We start from the raw sequence: 16,654 nt of genomic DNA, 5'->3' as shown, positions 1-16,654 counted from the left end.
AATATTGAATTCAATCGCTGGTCTTTTATCGGAACACTATAGTTGGCTGGCCACGGATCCGCATTGTCGTGCGTCGAACGATGCGGAAACGTAAACTGACCCACTCTACTCTTCCACTTAACCGATGCAAATGTTAATTATTTACGTACCTCCTGCATTAATGTTTCAGATCCATTCTATTTAGTCATTTCCCACAATAATTTGTTTTATTTATATAGACAATAAAATAAAACCGACAACTTGTGACAATAGACGATTAAATTAAGTCTATATTTCAAATCTAACATCGCAACGGTCAAAGTGTTATTTTTTAAAGTACCGACAACGCACGCTTTTTATAAATTGAAATCAATAAAAACCGATAGTTTTAACCTTTTGACGTTGACAAAAAAGAGGTTAAAAAAACATTGTTGTTGTGTCATAGCAAGTTACATAATAAATTTAGATAAAGCTTCAATAAAATATAGAAGTGTTAACAAGAACGTTCGGTTACGTAACGAAAACAACTCCAAAAATTCAATTCGTATTATTTTACGAGAAGGTTTTCGATCGACAAATCGTTACTGCTTTCCTGTTATAGATGTGTTTCAACTTTTATCGTCATCCCCTTTAAAATCTAAAACGTTTATGCAAGAACATTGAATTCAAGCTTCTCATTCACTATATAGAAAGCAGAAGATTTATCATTTATACAAGGTTATCAACATACTTAAGTGAAGCAGTTATTAAGTGTGGATTAAAACTCAAACCAATCATTCGAGTAATCTGGAATTTGGTATATATATACTTTGGGTTCCAGTGACAATACAATTTGGTAAATACTTATTCGTTTCAGCACACGAAATAAAATAGAATAAAAGCTTGTTCTTAATTATTTTTGATTTTGTTTTTAGGTTATTTTTGTCCACTGTGTGGTAGGTATATTGTTAAAACAAATATAGGTTATATGCACCTGCGTACCTATGTATACTGCGTCGCAATTCGAAGGAAAATATCCCGAGTTTTCTTTGACCCCACACTATTTTTGAAGTTATTAAAGTGACAATTCTAGACTTAGATTACTTGCTAAAAATCCTGGTACTTAAAAATGAAGCGCTTATAGGTTAGGTTTGTTTTTTTATATTTCGCATTCTCAAATATATTTTTTGATGCGGTCTTAATACGTAAATGGAAACATGCTGCCTATAATGCTATCTGTATTTCATTATTATTTTAGTTATGAAAGTTTTAATTCGGACGCAACTGCAGTACCTTGACCTATACGAATTGATTTGTCGTAGTGTTTCCGGATTCGTTATTTGTACAATTCATTAATGTTCAAGGCCAGCATGTCAAAATTTAAATTAAGGGCCGAATTTTTAATTGAAAGTTCGTTTTTTTGGTGGATTTTTCAAATTTTCACACACAAAAAAGATCTTATTCTGACATTGGCAGAACATATTGTGCTTAAGTAACTAGAAAATAGTATAAATAGTAGAAAATAAAGGCAAGAAATAAAATTAAATAAAAGCACCTAAGTTAGCACTCAAAAATATTCATGACTAAATACCAATTAAAAGGTATTACGATTAACTGTTAAGTGGGAGTACCAGTCCAGATAAGAACAATCATCATAATAAATAGGTAGCTGTTACTATAGAGAGTTATGTAAATATGAATTACCAGCAATATCCACTGCTTCGTTAGCTCGGAATTCAGTTAGTGATAAAAATGTTCCAAACTCTGTTATTTCAATGAATGTAATGAATTATGAATATAAAGTATTGAAATATAAAGTACAATGATAGTCTAAAAAAACAAAATCCATGTCCCGAGTTTAGTAACTCAGAAAGAGGTTTTAGTTATTAGGGATTATTCAGCCCCATTTTTTCTTTGTCATCAATAATTTAATGTTAATAGAAGAAAATTGATAACTAGTTTATTTTAAAAACATAAATCAATAGCTCATTCCATCAAGGACTGTCCAAAGTTAAACAAATAAACATCACATATTTGGAGTTCACTAACAATGATATGTGCATAAGAGTCTAATACTTTAAAGATTAAATATATATAAACAAAATTAATTGCTATTTAAATGATCTTCTAATGAAAGCCAAAGTAATGTGTTTTACCACTTTGCACCTAATTGTTTATTAAGGTGAAAATAATTCAGAACTTAATTCAATTACATCAACTAACTGGCTGGTAACTGGTATTTCAAAGAAACTCAAGTAATATCACTAAATATCATTAAATACTAATTGCCAAGGTGATTTTCAATATATTCAGAGTATAAATATATTAATAAGCATTTTAGTATTTTAACACATTTCTTTGATGGGAGGTACACATAAAAAAAAGATCAAATTTTATTATTAAATTTACAAGAAAGCAATGCAGTAAAATTACCCTTGATTTATAATAAACTTGTGCTTTGAAGTATTATACATTGTTTTTAAACAAAGCAAATAATCAAAATTAACGAAAGGACAATTTGACTTCTGAATAAAAATTTTAACTTCTAGAATACATAATATTTACTATGGCAATTTTTTTGCACTTTTTAATGGAGTCTGACCTTTGTTTCATTATGTTTATGTCTTTCCATATAGATACTTTCTAAAATCTATAAAATAACGTATTAATACGTTGCTACAAGGTTATTGAAACTAAGAAAATGTCAATAGTGATACATGTAATTTTTACCTATGTTTATAATTAGATTAAATATGCGAATAAGTAAACATATTTCTTTCATTCTCGTGACAATATATGCAATGACATAGATATATTTACATATTTAAATGATGTAAACGTCAATATGAAATGAGAGATTTGTTTATGCTGCAGGTTTGAAGCTTTCAACGTTAGTGCTTACTTAATGCTTACCTAACAACAAAAGCTTATCCGAAACAAAAGCAAATTGTAAGATATCTTAGAAATATACACAAAGTAACAGAAAATTTGTAAGGTCTACTTACAATCTCTGCTATGACTGGATATCTGCAAAATGCGCACGGGTAAAGAAGCCCAAATCTCTTTGTGAAAGGTAGCACGGCACTAAAATTTTTAATGGCACTAAAATATTTTAAATTAAAGTCTGACTTTAGTATTCGATGCACACAACACGCGTAAAATACGAGATAGTTTTATCGTTTATAATGAAATATGTCAACAAATTTTAAAATTTTTAAAGAATCAACACTACACAACACACAGCAAAATCTCACTGAATATAACTTTTCTAATTTCTATAGTCTCTGGTATAGAACTAACGTGAAGTTAACAACGAATTAAAGCAAAACAATCGGCGAACAGCTGTTCTTTAGCCTTCCTGAAGCGACATCTTGTGGCAAATATGTAAATAAAGTTTTCTCTAATTTTCAACGAGATGGTGTTAGTTATTGTTTACAAGCCAATGTAAATAGAGACATCTATTGTCGTATTTCTTATTTCATTTATGAACTGGTTCTTAGTATATTCACTAGGGAGAGCTTTGGGCGTAAACTAAAATATGATCAATTACGCAATTACGAATATATTATAACATAGTAAAGATATCATTAAAAGAATGCTCGATACAAAAAATTACTCAAACTATAACAATATCCAATATGTAAAGCATTATATGGTAAACAGAAAAAAAGGAAATCCTGCGTAAAATATCACCCTTTTTAGCTCAGTGCTTTCTATGTAAATGACATAGAAAGCACTGAGTGATGATGAATCGTATTAAATTTTTGTATAATGACTATAATTAAATTTCAGGACAACCATAAATAAAAGGCCGCGCTGGTATTTGAACCCGTTCCGAAATCTAAAGCAGAAATCATACCCTAGGTCAATAGGCTGTTTAATATATTTATTCAATGTTATAAAACCTTCTAAAACGAAAGCTAATCTGTCACTTTAAATTCTGAGTACAAGCTTTTATTGAAATCTATCTATATGTATTATGTTTTATCTATTTTTCGAAATTAATAACAATAATGTGCATAATGTCGGATGTGAACTTTATTAATGTTTTTCAATAAACTGGATTAATTTGACAACATTTTATCTAAACGACGCCTTACCAAAATTGTTACGTACCATAGATGCTACATACCAAACTTTGATTATTCTAACATCTGTTAATAGTTCAGAGAAAAGCAATTTTATAAATTTTAATTTAATAGATTATATTCAAAACTGTACTACATAAATATTTTTTCATTTCCATGCTTTAATCAAAATACTTATACTTACTAATTTACTTTTGAACTTCTCAAACGACGTTCTTGTCGATAATGTTTTAATTGGTGATAGGGTTTGCTGTTAGGCACCCATTTATCATATATTTTAGCAATACTTGTTGCATTGCGTACTGTTTGGAAAGATGAGTGAGCCAGTGTAATTCCAGGGACAAGGGACATAACAACTTAACTTCCTAGATTGGTGGTGCACTGGCGATGTAAGGAATGGTTAATATTTCTCATTGCACCAATGTTTATGGCGATTGAGAACTTACCATTAGGCAGCCCATTTGGCCATCCACTTGCCAATATAATAAAAAAAAATGTTCGCTGTTTTCGGATAGTCACGATGAATTGGTCAAACTTTTGTCCGAGTACTTATGTTTGGAACCTATTACCAACAAACACAACACGCACATCAAGCTCAATGTTGTTCACACCTATAAAGATGTATCACCTCGAATGTCACCCATATTAAATATATTTTTTTAATTGTTTAGTGATAAGTCGATGGAGTAACTTTTTACAATAAATAAATAAATAAAAATCAAGTTGTACTCTATTGAAAAACCAAATCATACTTTAGTATTTGAATCAAAACGTTGGGAAAGGGATGAATCTTAGCAATGTAATGTCATCTTGTTTATTAAATCTCGTGTATAAATTTTTTTATACACGAGATTTAATAAACAAGATGACTTTACAATTTACAAATAGTAAAAAAGTAAGTAATAAAATATATTGCAATTCCGATGGTTTTGTAATAATCGTCAAAGGTTTTTTTGTACTCAGCGGATCTGTCAGTGCCATTAGCATCTAGCCACCCAACAACCCGTGTGGCGGCTGGAAACCAACCTTTCAGCAATAGTAGTCCCAAGGAGCTGGTTATTGGTTGTCCTAAAAAGCTGACAAATTCTTTTTAAAAGTGTTTTCAAGTACTTTGCATTTGCCAGATATATATAAAATAAGAAAAAGCGAATGGCGACTTTAATAACTAAATACAAAGGCTGAAGTCTGTTTTTAGGCATTTAAATATAACAATCAAGGAACACATCCAAATATATCATCAGCGTAAATCGGTTTTTACGATTTATGTTTTGCTCGAGTATATATTTCCAATTTTTTACCATGCAATTGCTTACGATCTATAAAAAAAAACATAGCAAGGAATGATTATTTAATTAAATTATTCTTAACATGTACAATGTGTGAAACTTAATATTGTTATGTACCCCAGCGGTCTTAGACTTTATTCCGTACGTATTCATTGTCGATATTTCGGCAAACGTAATTTGTAATACAAAAACGTGGGCGTCGTCTTGTTTGTAGTCTTTACGGATAGGAGTGTGCGTGTGCCTTTTGTTAGGCGCAAATTGTAACAGTCTTATGTCATTTTGGCCACGCAAATTGACGTAATTAGAAATTACATGAGCACTGAGCAAGTGCTACACGAAACCGCGGCCAGCCGTCCGCAGCCATCAAACAGTTACTTAAACACGTTGATCGAGAAACTATAAGTAATTGTTGCGCAAGTATGGTTTTTCTGCTTGTTTACCTTATATGCTTGTTTGTTACGATATCGATATATACGATTATATTATAACTATTTAGAATCTTTCAATCCGTGCTTAATCTTTCAAACCAGTAATCTTATCAAATATTTATTAGTTTACATAAAATAAATATATTAAAAAAGATATAAAAATGTAAATATTTTAAAGAGATTTTAGTATTGGAGGTAATCTATTAATATTAATAATTTACATCAAAAAGCAGTTTCTACTGTGTCCTTGTTTTTTGATAATTTAATGACGCTGTCTTTAATAAACGCATCTTTACGCAGCAACGATAGTATTTGTTTATGTTGTTCACGCCAATATATTTCTTCAAATCTATCATGACTTGCAGGTATTGTAACATATTTACAGACACTAAAACATTAAAAGTATAAAATACAGTCGGGGAAATATATAATGTATTTACAAACTTAATGTTTTTAATATAATGTCTTAGGTACGTAACATGCAATGATAGAACAATTCCTTTCATAGCTTTTTCTCAAAAAATTATAATTTATAAAAAAAAAATACATTTGTTATTTTTCATATTCTGTATATACAATTATGAGAATTATATACGTTTTCATTTGGGTTAATGCCATCATAATAGATTAAATTAAAAAAAAAACACAAATAACAGCTGTAGGGTGACATTTCTAAATAATTATGATTAAATTAGACATTTGACCCAAAGTAATATTTCGATCGTTAATTACGTAGAAATTGTGGATTTCAATACGAACACGTATATGTATTTGCGATTTCGAAATTCCTTTGAGTTGGGTCCATTTGCTTAAGCATTTCTCAAATAATCTAGGAGGTCGACAAATACTGACTCAGAGACGCACTATCAATTCGTCGTTGTACAAATACCTCATACATACATTGTATTTATATAAGCCTGTATACACACATAATATAATATAATTTAACTGATGCCTTAGTCGATCCAAATATGTCAGTATCATAATATAAATATAGTTATATAAAGAAAACACAGTTACAACTTCTTATGTATCAATTTTTGATGATCGTTATGCGTATATTTTTTTCTTTTATATTTTCTATTTATATTGTAGTATTGTGAGATATACATATTTGTATTTCCGACTTCTCCTAGGGATTAGAACTTATTCTATAATCCCGATGGACATGTGACAGATTTTTAAACATATTCAGGCTTCTTCACGAGGACCTCAAAGCATAAATTCGAGGCATCATTATAAGTAGTTACCTTCTTTTCAAAGTATACATCCCTATAACCCTAAAGAATTCTTTGACCACGATGACAGTTATATTACGGTTTAATTTAACTGGTTTAAAATATAGGACTACAAACTAGATTGATTCTCCGTTTCTTATCTGTATAATTAGAAAAAATATATCAGCCACATGAATTAAATACGTACTTTCCAATACACAGTAACTTATATTTTATATTGATGTACCATCAATTACTATAAACACCCAAAATACATATTGCAGAAATAAGTTTGTTTCGTAAATTTTGCTACCATATGAGTAGCTGGCATCAGTTTGACCTTTTTAATTTTAAATACTCATACACTAGGAGGTAGTTACCTACTATTGTAAGGTTAGGTTGTAGTATGCTTATTGGGTAAAGTACATTTGTCTATTTGGTGAGTCAATGAACACACTGTCATTCAAAACTTCTCAAAATTGCTTTAAGTTATTTCGTTATAAGATATTGTCAAATTGACGTCAATGATCGTCAAACATTCGATTGATTAAAATCTTGACACACACGAATAAAAATGTTTACGTATGAAAAAAGCAATTTGGCATATAACTCCCTCCGTAATATTATGAAATGTAATCGTGACACGGCTATTTTTGTGACCTGTCATTCGTTATAAAATTAATTTTAACGAAGTTATGATCAGGTTTTTAGATGAAATTCTAAAAATGGATGACTTGTTATAACGTATGAAACGTAAAATACGTTTTTACAAGTGATTAATCCTACGAACATTTATAATTGTTATTATGTTCATGATAAAAGATTTACATTCAGCCGAACTATGTGTGGACCAATTGGGCCCAGTTATCATGCAAAAGACACTCAAAAAAGTCAGACCATGAAATTTCTTTATTTATCAAAACAAAAGCGACCAATGAACAATATCAACACTTTATATGGAATTAAATATGTTCAGGTAATTTTATTTTATTGACTTTGTGCTGACTATAAACGATTACTAACAAAATTGAACATATTTTTTAAACCGGAATCAATCGATACAAATTATCGATATACCATTTTCGCTTTCCACATCAAGATATGGTATCAGCTTGAGGGCCACAAGGTTTTATAGAGCCTCCCTGCAATTATAAAATTATTTTGAAGTATTTCCGTGTTATGGAATTAAGGACGTCGGGTTTTGTTTATTAAAGCACAGATGTATAAAAAAATAATTATAAGTAATTTTAGGCTTTCGCCTCATAAGTTTTCGTTATGACTCAATGATTAATATATTATAATTCCAAGATTTTCCGATTAGACGTTGTTCCGTGAACTCTATGCGTTTCGTGTCCAGCATGTACTAGCGTGCACAGCTACCCTTCCACTAGGCGTTACATGTGCAATCTATAAAAGAATTCGGTACGTCTTCATTGTCATCTGTGAGTTAGTGATCGCTGCAGTGCCGTGTTGTGTTCAAACAAAACCCCCAAGGTAGTTTCTTTATTGAACTTAGTATTCATATCAGAAACGTTATTTACGAATTGTGACCGAATTATATTGCGTACCGTTCTGTTATAATACAGTTGTTCTTGTAAACAGTCACGTAGGTTGTAGCAAGAAGTTATTTAGAGCATTTGCAAATATTATTATTATTACTTTGTTTATTTTTTAACCAATTTCAAAAAAGGAAGATATAAATTCGATTTTTTTTTCTTTTTTACTTCAGAACTCTGCGATTTATAAATAGATTTAGGGTTGTATACTTTACGTTTGGTATCATATGAATAAAAAAATAAATAATTAATGGCGGTTTTTCTTTTTCGTAAAGTTGTGTATTATTTTTTTTGTATAGAAACTTATAATCGCGTAATATAAATCTCATACTTTTTGTACAAAATATCTTTGAATTAAAAGAAATTAGTATATGTATTTAGAAAATTTTACGTTGTATAGGCAGATATGGAATATAAATCTATGCAGCAGAATATACAGTCAGATAGTAATAGTCAGTCTTCAATAGATCTCGAAGTGGGTGTTTACAACGTACCACAACCGAAACATCAAAGCGATGTTTAACGGAAAACCGATAACTTCACTTCTATATACCAGCAAAGACAACATGTATATATATTTACATAGAATGTCCACAAATATTTTAACTTACGGCTTATTCTATTTAGATATCAAACTCTTGGAATATAAGTAAATCGGTATACAATTGTTCTGTTCTTTTGAGCTGGTTTTTTGACAGGGTTGGGCCGAAGTAATATTTAGTGACTTGATTTGCTTATTTAAATTCGATGAGATTGTTTATTCTATTCAATTTTAATTGCGATTTATGTCGATCAAAACATACTTCGATATTTTTTACATCCAACTTATTAAATACAATACGTATATATATCCGTTAAAGATATAATTAGTGAAAAATCCAATTAAATTCATTTTTCTATACATATAAAGGGCGGATTTAGTAGAATATTTGAACATAGAATAAAATGTGTTAGCATATTTTTAAAGCAGCAAGGTCGGGTTACTCGTTCAGGCGAAGTATCATTGTTCAAAATAAGTGCCAAGTAAATCTAAGACGTTACTCAAGCAAGACTAACCTTGTTCGAAGATGTACCCATTAATTTTCACATATTATTCTTAAAACCTTGTACGTTATACGGTTACAAAATAAAATAACCATAAAATTATACTGTGAGAAGAAAATTTACAAAGATAAACAAAGTACGTACGAGTATATTGAATACTTTTGATAGACATATTTTTGTTTTATTATTTATCTTTATTTTATTTTGTTAGTAAAAACTGTTTTTGTTTTATATGTTTTTTTTTTCTTTTAAAATTTTGGGACTTTTGTCCAAGACAGGTACGTCAGATCCATGATCCCTTCTCTATTTCATTCAAACATTATTTATAGCTATTAAACAGAATTTCTGGAGAATCCAAGCAGATTCTGATAAAGGATCTGATTGAGTGTTCTGAGATAAGCCAATTTACAAACTTTAAAATTAGTCAAAATTAACCTTCTCTGATTCTGAGTCTTGTCTCATTGATTAAATAATAATGTATGTAATTGTAAACACTCGTAGTGTTTATACTGGGTCACTTTAAAGTAGGCCGTTTCACATAGCGTACGTTTTGTTAAGTATCGTTAACCTTAGTGCATAAGATCAAAAAGGTTATGGTGCAAAAAGGTTAAATATTATGTTTTTTTTATTTTTTTATTTATAGAATAACTTCCATTGTATGTTACTGGTGTTTAAAATCATGAAATTTATCAATATTATAAAGTAATTCTACTTTCAATAAAAAAATGTATTTTATTTCAAAAGTGCAGTTTTAAACAAAATGTTATAAACTGTTGAAATTAAATTTGATTTGTGAATTGAGTGTTTTTTCGTTTCGAATTTTTCATCGGCTACATTTTATTGATAACATTTTTTGTAATGGATCTATAATTAATGACGTTTGTTGTCAATTGCAATTCATTATTGAAATTATTACTTAAGTAAAGTTATAATTTAATGTTGTTTTAAACTGGGAGGTAGAACGTATTCGATGTCACGCTGTAAATCCGTGAAAATAGTTTTTCTTTTTAAGAGTGGGTAAGTGTTGCGCTAAAAGCAAGTTCTTTTGTGTGCGCTTGTAATGAATGACGGAAATTTTAACGTAGAAATAGAGCGAAGTAATAGGATTTGTATATGGACGGTGTTAACGTTCTGTTGATTATTGTGGAGTATAAACAATTACAGATTATTTATAAGAACTTTTTTGTTGAATTACATTCTTAGTTAAGGTTAATCGACATTTGAATTTATAAATTAGAGACAGTCTACAGCTTGTACTTATGTTCTTACAGACGTAATATTTTAACATTTTCATATACTATTCTATGTTCATAAAGTATATATCGCTCGGTACAAATTCCAGCGAGTGCGCTTCATATTAAATCATGCTTGGCGCCTTTGCCTTTACGTATGAATATTTCGTATTCACTACATATTCTAGATCTGAATCTCTCCAACATTAGGTCACATTAGGCGCCGGCTCCTGTTACGAATATCAAATTCTTACGATTCCTTTAATATTTTCGCCTTTCTCCTACGAAATAATTTCTAATGAAATTAGTAATAAGTGTAAAATAACGAAATACTATATGTATGATCTCTTTAGTGTAAAAGACTTGTTTGAGTTATTTATTGCGTTGAAGTATAAGTGGCAAAGAAGTTCATAAAAATGTTAATAAACAAAATGTTTTTGTTTTAGGACAATCAAATATGCAGCCCTCAACCATCATTGTTCTGGCTTGTCTCGTAGCCGCCGTCGCAGCGAGCGTGCACTACGAACATTACCCCGAAGAGAAGAATGTCCAAAACGTCCACGAGTCGCTTGGCGAGACGCCCGTGCACGAGAGGAGTGCGAGAACGAAGAGGGGTCTGCTACTTCTTAAGAAGAAACTTATCCTTGGTAAGTTCTTTATTTAGAGGCATGAATATGGTGGCCCAGTGGTTAGAACGCGTGCATCTTAACCGATGATTGCGGGTTCAAACCCAGGCAAGAACCGCTGATTCATGTGCTTCATTTGTCTTTACAATTCATCTCGTGCTCAGCGGTGAAGGAAAACATCGTGAGGAAACCTGCATGTGACAAATTTCATAGAAATTCTACCACATGTGTATTCCACCAATCCGCATTGGAGCAGCGTGGTGGAATATGTTCCAAACCTTCTCCTCAAAGGGAGAGGATGCCTTTAGCCCAGCAGTGGGAATTTACAGGCTGTTGTTGTATGGTGGCCCATTAACACGTATAGTAGCACCGTGAGAAACGTTTTGAAGGGGTTTCGGCACTTTGCCCTAATGATCGTTGGCTTATTTCACCCTTGATGACTCTGGTACTGATGTTTCGAGCTAAAGTGACTATGTCTCATCATCAGTAGGTATACAGCAGTAGGGTAAGGCAAAGCATCTTAATTTGTAATATTATATCACTATTTTTTTTATTAAAAAAATAACATGTGTTATGAAGGCTTTTATTGATTTTGAAGAATTTAAATAACTTAACGAAAATAATAAGCTTCATAAAATGTAGGTCATAACCAAGCGATCTATTTTAAGCTTATAAATATTTTGATCAATATCGCGACGTATTAAAAATATTCTCTGTTTAAACAAATATATAAATATGAAGTTGTTAAAAATAACTATTTATTTACGTGACATTAATATTTCCCAGTATTTTCAAGCGTTAAGCCGCTTCACAACGATATTCAAATGACAACCTTGAGCTAAATGGGAGCCATAATTGTATAAAATTGAACGTAATTAAACTTATATGGATAGAATAAGATATTTCGAAGTTTTCTATGTTATTGTTAATGAGATGATAATAATAACAACACAAATAATTTATTAAGTATATATTTTTATGTTTTTCTGGATGATACCGATTACATAATTTTGTTAGATAAAACCGATTAAATGTGGCCATGTTATAAATACAAATATTTATTTATGTCGCAGGCAAGTTTTTGCAAACACTTTTGAATTTGAATTTTAAAATATTGGCTCGGAATTATATAGATCCTACAGATAAAACCGATAACAAACTTAGTAGTTACTTTTATTAATAATATAATTTACTTTACATACAAACTTCCTTTATATATGGCATAGTATGTAAAATTGTATAAAGTTATATGTTTAAAATAATAATATTTACAGTTGTTTTTTATTAGTGGTATTATAAATTTATGAGGTGTTTTGTGTTACAGGGGCTTTAGGTTTGAAAGCAGTGAAGGTAGGAGCCGTCGGCGCCGGAGTTGTCGGCGCGCTCGCGCTCAAAAAACAGTCAGTGAAACCCCGTGTGATAATCCAAACTGAACCCCGGTACTGGGCTTTACTAACATACTAATATTTTATTAATTTTAACAGAACAGACTCGATTTACTTTCCCCAGACTGTAAAACAACCTTAAACAAAGTTTATCTGGTAATTAATTAACAAGTCTGCCAATAAATATGCTTAACGGGCGCTTGATATAATCATATTAATTATTAACTTATTAATAAAATTCACTATTACTTGGAGCTTAAACAATAATTTAACTTAATCATATTATTTATTCTTATTATTATATCACATATCATTTTATATTTATTTATTATATGCGTCTAATTTCATCGCTTTTCTCATATTACAGCTACGGGCCTAAATACGTCGAAGTACACAGGTAAGACTGCTGAAACGAATTCTTAGAAATTTAGTATAATTTTGAGAATCAAGGGTATGTTTTGATAGGTTTTTAAATATGCATACTTTAATATTACGCAAAAGTTGACGACATAAATTACTTAATTTAAAATGTAAAACCTTTAAAATTATTATTCATGGCTCTACATCGTTATCTGTGGTAAACAAAAAAGAAAATAACATCGGAGCTATCCATCGAATTATTCCATTCGATATTAAGAAATTGGTTAATCGGCTTCAAGCCAAATATTTTTTTAATTGTTAACATAATCAACAATTATATTTCCCATATGTTGTTTATTGTGGTACATTTCAAATTTGTCACATAATCAAACGGTATTTAAACGACAGCGTTTCAGAGGTGGCCAGAGGTCAAACCATCTAACGGCTCGATTGATGCCGTTATAAAGTAAAAAATGTATAGAATATAATTAATGAGATATATCTATTATGCAACCTCATTGATATTTGTCCGTGACACCATGCAAATGAAAGATTAACGCTTAGTTGATTGTATCATTAGTGATTTTGTACTCGCATTGTTAATTTTTATGGGAAAATTAACATTGATTTTCGATTTATAAATGTTTCGAAATATCTCTAATAATTAAATATACGTATATTTATTGAGTAGTAAGTTGTTTTAAATACGAAATTAGTTATGCATATTTAAATTAATAATATAAATGCGAACTACTATTTGTAAGTTTGTATGTTTGTCTTTTTTTGTCAAACCATTAAACAAAATTGCTATGAAGTAAGCTTGAACTCCAAGGAATGACAAAGGCTTTTTATGTATGTATTACATATACATACAGACGACGAAAAAGTAATACGCAAGCGAAGCCGTGGGTGTCAGCTAGTATGTTATATGACAGACGGCATCAGAATGTATTGCGTTTGTTTGTTCAAGTCTTCATAAAATCATATGTGTGTTCCCAAAATATTACGCATAGCCTTCAATGACAAGTAAATATGATAGTTTGCTAATTTTGCGTCATGTTCTAAGATGTATGTTTATGAGGCAAGGGCTCTCCGATAACTGGTCTTACATAATAGTGCTAAATATGAATATTATTTAGATTACATTCATTCAATTTGGGCAAAACCCATCTTTTATGGTTCAAAAGAATGCGGATCTCATACTAATAATGGAATGTCGCGTATATTTTAAAATGAGTGTAAATTAAAGGAATATTTTTTTACATATAAATTAATATATTTTTGTGTATGTTTCAGCTGGTCCGGTTAATGTGTTCGAGATTTCTGTTAAAGCATCACGAATGCCGTAAGAAATCAAAGAAACGTGGTAATAATGTTAAGTAATTTTAAGCGTTAAAGCTAAAGCCAATGGGTATTTTTAATATTGTGTTAGAAATCGAGCTTTAAATGTGTCTAGATCTTAAAATGTCGTTACGATTATTCTCCCAATTGCCATACACGTAAATAAGAAATTGATCAACCTCGATAACAAACAAAGGCAGTATAATGTAAAGACATATTGAATTTTTCTTATTTCCTTTATATAACTGAGTATTGTTATTGATTCCTTTTGTGGATAAAAGCATTTTAAGTACCTTTGTTTTGTTAAATATATAAACCAGTCTTAACCGGTTTGCGATTTATGTTGACTAAACATACCTTAAAAGTAATCAGTAAAATTTGCAGAAGATAGTAATTATTTTTTATATCTATAATGAATTGTTTGTAAATAATTATAGTGCCGGTAAGTTCTATTAAATTGTATAACATATCAGTACATAAATACAAGTAGAGGAAATAGGTAAGAAAGACTATCCTGCCTTTGTTTACATACAACATTAAATTCCCTAAGAGCCATGGTGTTTTAGCACCAGTTTAAAATAGTGATCGTGTTTGCTATAATATTTATAGCAAATCGGAAATCTGTAAATATGAAGATACTGTTTTGTTTTTAATAAACGATTTATAAATAAAATAATTGTTTTATTAATTTATTTAATTTCTGTGATTCATTGTATCTTTTCACTAGCCGTGACCCAGTAGTTAGAATACGTGAATCAATCGTGGCCTACCTGTTAATTAACATGGGGTCAACATGTGTTGGTTATTCATTTCAAGGTCGAAGGTGAAGAAAAAAACCGTGAGGAAAACTACATGTATACATAAAATTATTGTTAAAATGCCTATGTGTCGAAATCCCTTAGAAATCGCTTGGTAGATTGAGTTCTAAGCCTTCTCGAAATCAAAGGAGGTTTTAGTCCAATAATTAATTGCAATGAAAGTATAAAAAATTTGTTTTCTATTAATTGAAAAAGTTGAGACTCATTATGCCTACTATTATTAACTAATTCATGACAAAAAACTCGTTTTGTATCTGATATACGTAAACAGTTATTTTTATTAATGTCTCTAGAATTTGGATATTTAAATGTCTTAAATAAAATGGATCATAATATTATACATTCATAATAAAACGTATTGGATGAAAAAAAATATTAACATAGTTTAATGACACTTCCAATAATATAATAAAAAATAATAATTATATATATATATATATATATATATATATATATATATATATATATATATATATATATATATATATATATATATATTTAATATATTTAATATTTTGATCTATCTCATAGGGTTCAGCCAGCGTTTAGAGTAAACTTCACTTCACTTTAGAGACCTCTAAATAAGGCGACTTTGTTTTTACTGTGTAATGAATATAATGCAATATTATATTGCCAAAAGCCTAGATGGCGCAGTGATTTAAACGCGTGCGTCTTTATCCGATGATTGCGGGTTCAAACCCAGACAAGCATCAATTTTCTGTCGCTGAATTTTGAAGTGCTTAATTTTTATTTACTCTATATTCTAAATTTGTTTTTATAATTCATCTCGTGGTTGTATATATATTTACATAGTATAAAACAAAGTCTTAAATCTTTTAAACTACGCATAATCGTTGAGCTGAGATGGCCCAGTGGTTAGAACACTTGCATCTTAACCGAGGATTTCGGGTTCAAACCCCGGCAAGCACCAGTATATATATATGTGCTTAATTTGTGTTTATAGTTCATCTCGTGCTCGGCGGTGGAGGAAAACATCGTGAGGAAACCTGCATGTGTCTAATTTCATCGAAATTCTGCCACATGAGCATTCCACCAACCCGCATTGGAACAGCGTGGTTGAATATGTTCCAAACCCTCTCCTTAATGGGAGAGAAGGCCATTAGCCCAGCTGTGGGAAATTTACAGGCTGTTACATATATAATCGTAAATCGACTTTTAAGTAGTCTAATATTTTTCATTTCATTTTACTTAGGAGGACTCGAAAAAAAATGTTGAATACGCAATTATTTTTATTACTTTTTAGTGCATATTTCTTTGTTTTAAAATAGTAGATTGTTTGTAGTTTTTTTTGTTA

The 16,654-nt window shown here is 30.1% G+C and overlaps 2 protein-coding genes across 4 annotated transcripts in view; one reads left to right on the top strand and one right to left on the bottom strand.

Moving 5' to 3' along the window:
* The window catches only part of LOC124532154 (solute carrier organic anion transporter family member 5A1), a 44,803-nt gene extending 41,522 nt beyond the window's left edge, over nucleotides 1-3,281 (bottom strand). The window contains exon 1 of one of the 2 annotated variants that reach the window (XM_047106888.1): nucleotides 2,964-3,281. The gene's annotated coding sequence lies outside the window, so the exon portion shown is untranslated. The remainder of the gene's footprint in view (nucleotides 1-2,963) is intronic. The other variant, XM_047106880.1, reaches the window with a different exon arrangement.
* Nucleotides 3,282-8,313: 5,032 nt separating this feature from the next.
* Nucleotides 8,314-15,194, top strand: LOC124532667. Of its 2 annotated transcripts, none has more exons than XM_047107703.1 (5): nucleotides 8,314-8,471; nucleotides 11,256-11,456; nucleotides 12,760-12,874; nucleotides 13,188-13,217; nucleotides 14,477-15,194. In XM_047107703.1, the coding sequence occupies exons 2-5, from the start codon at nucleotides 11,267-11,269 to the stop codon at nucleotides 14,487-14,489; spliced, it is 348 nt and encodes a 115-aa protein (XP_046963659.1). In that variant the 5' UTR covers nucleotides 8,314-8,471; nucleotides 11,256-11,266; the 3' UTR covers nucleotides 14,490-15,194. The 2 variants fall into 2 exon arrangements, with proteins under 2 accessions (XP_046963659.1, XP_046963657.1); XM_047107701.1 differs by lacking the exon at nucleotides 8,314-8,471 and adding an exon at nucleotides 10,156-10,183.
* The last annotated feature ends 1,460 nt before the right edge of the window (nucleotides 15,195-16,654 follow it).

The sequence above is a fragment of the Vanessa cardui genome, chromosome 1 (assembly GCF_905220365.1).
Source record: "Vanessa cardui chromosome 1, ilVanCard2.1, whole genome shotgun sequence".
NCBI lineage: Eukaryota > Metazoa > Arthropoda > Insecta > Lepidoptera > Nymphalidae > Vanessa > Vanessa cardui.
This window is presented reverse-complemented; position numbering and strand designations above follow the sequence as displayed.

Excerpts from the sequence above, each read along its gene's own strand:
- LOC124532667 (XM_047107701.1), top strand. Across the intron at positions 11,457-12,759 it reads TAAGAAGAAACTTATCCTTG|GGGCTTTAGGTTTGAAAGCA; the intron begins GTAAGTTCTTTA and ends TTTGTGTTACAG. Across the intron at positions 12,875-13,187 it reads ATAATCCAAACTGAACCCCG|CTACGGGCCTAAATACGTCG; the intron begins GTACTGGGCTTT and ends CTCATATTACAG.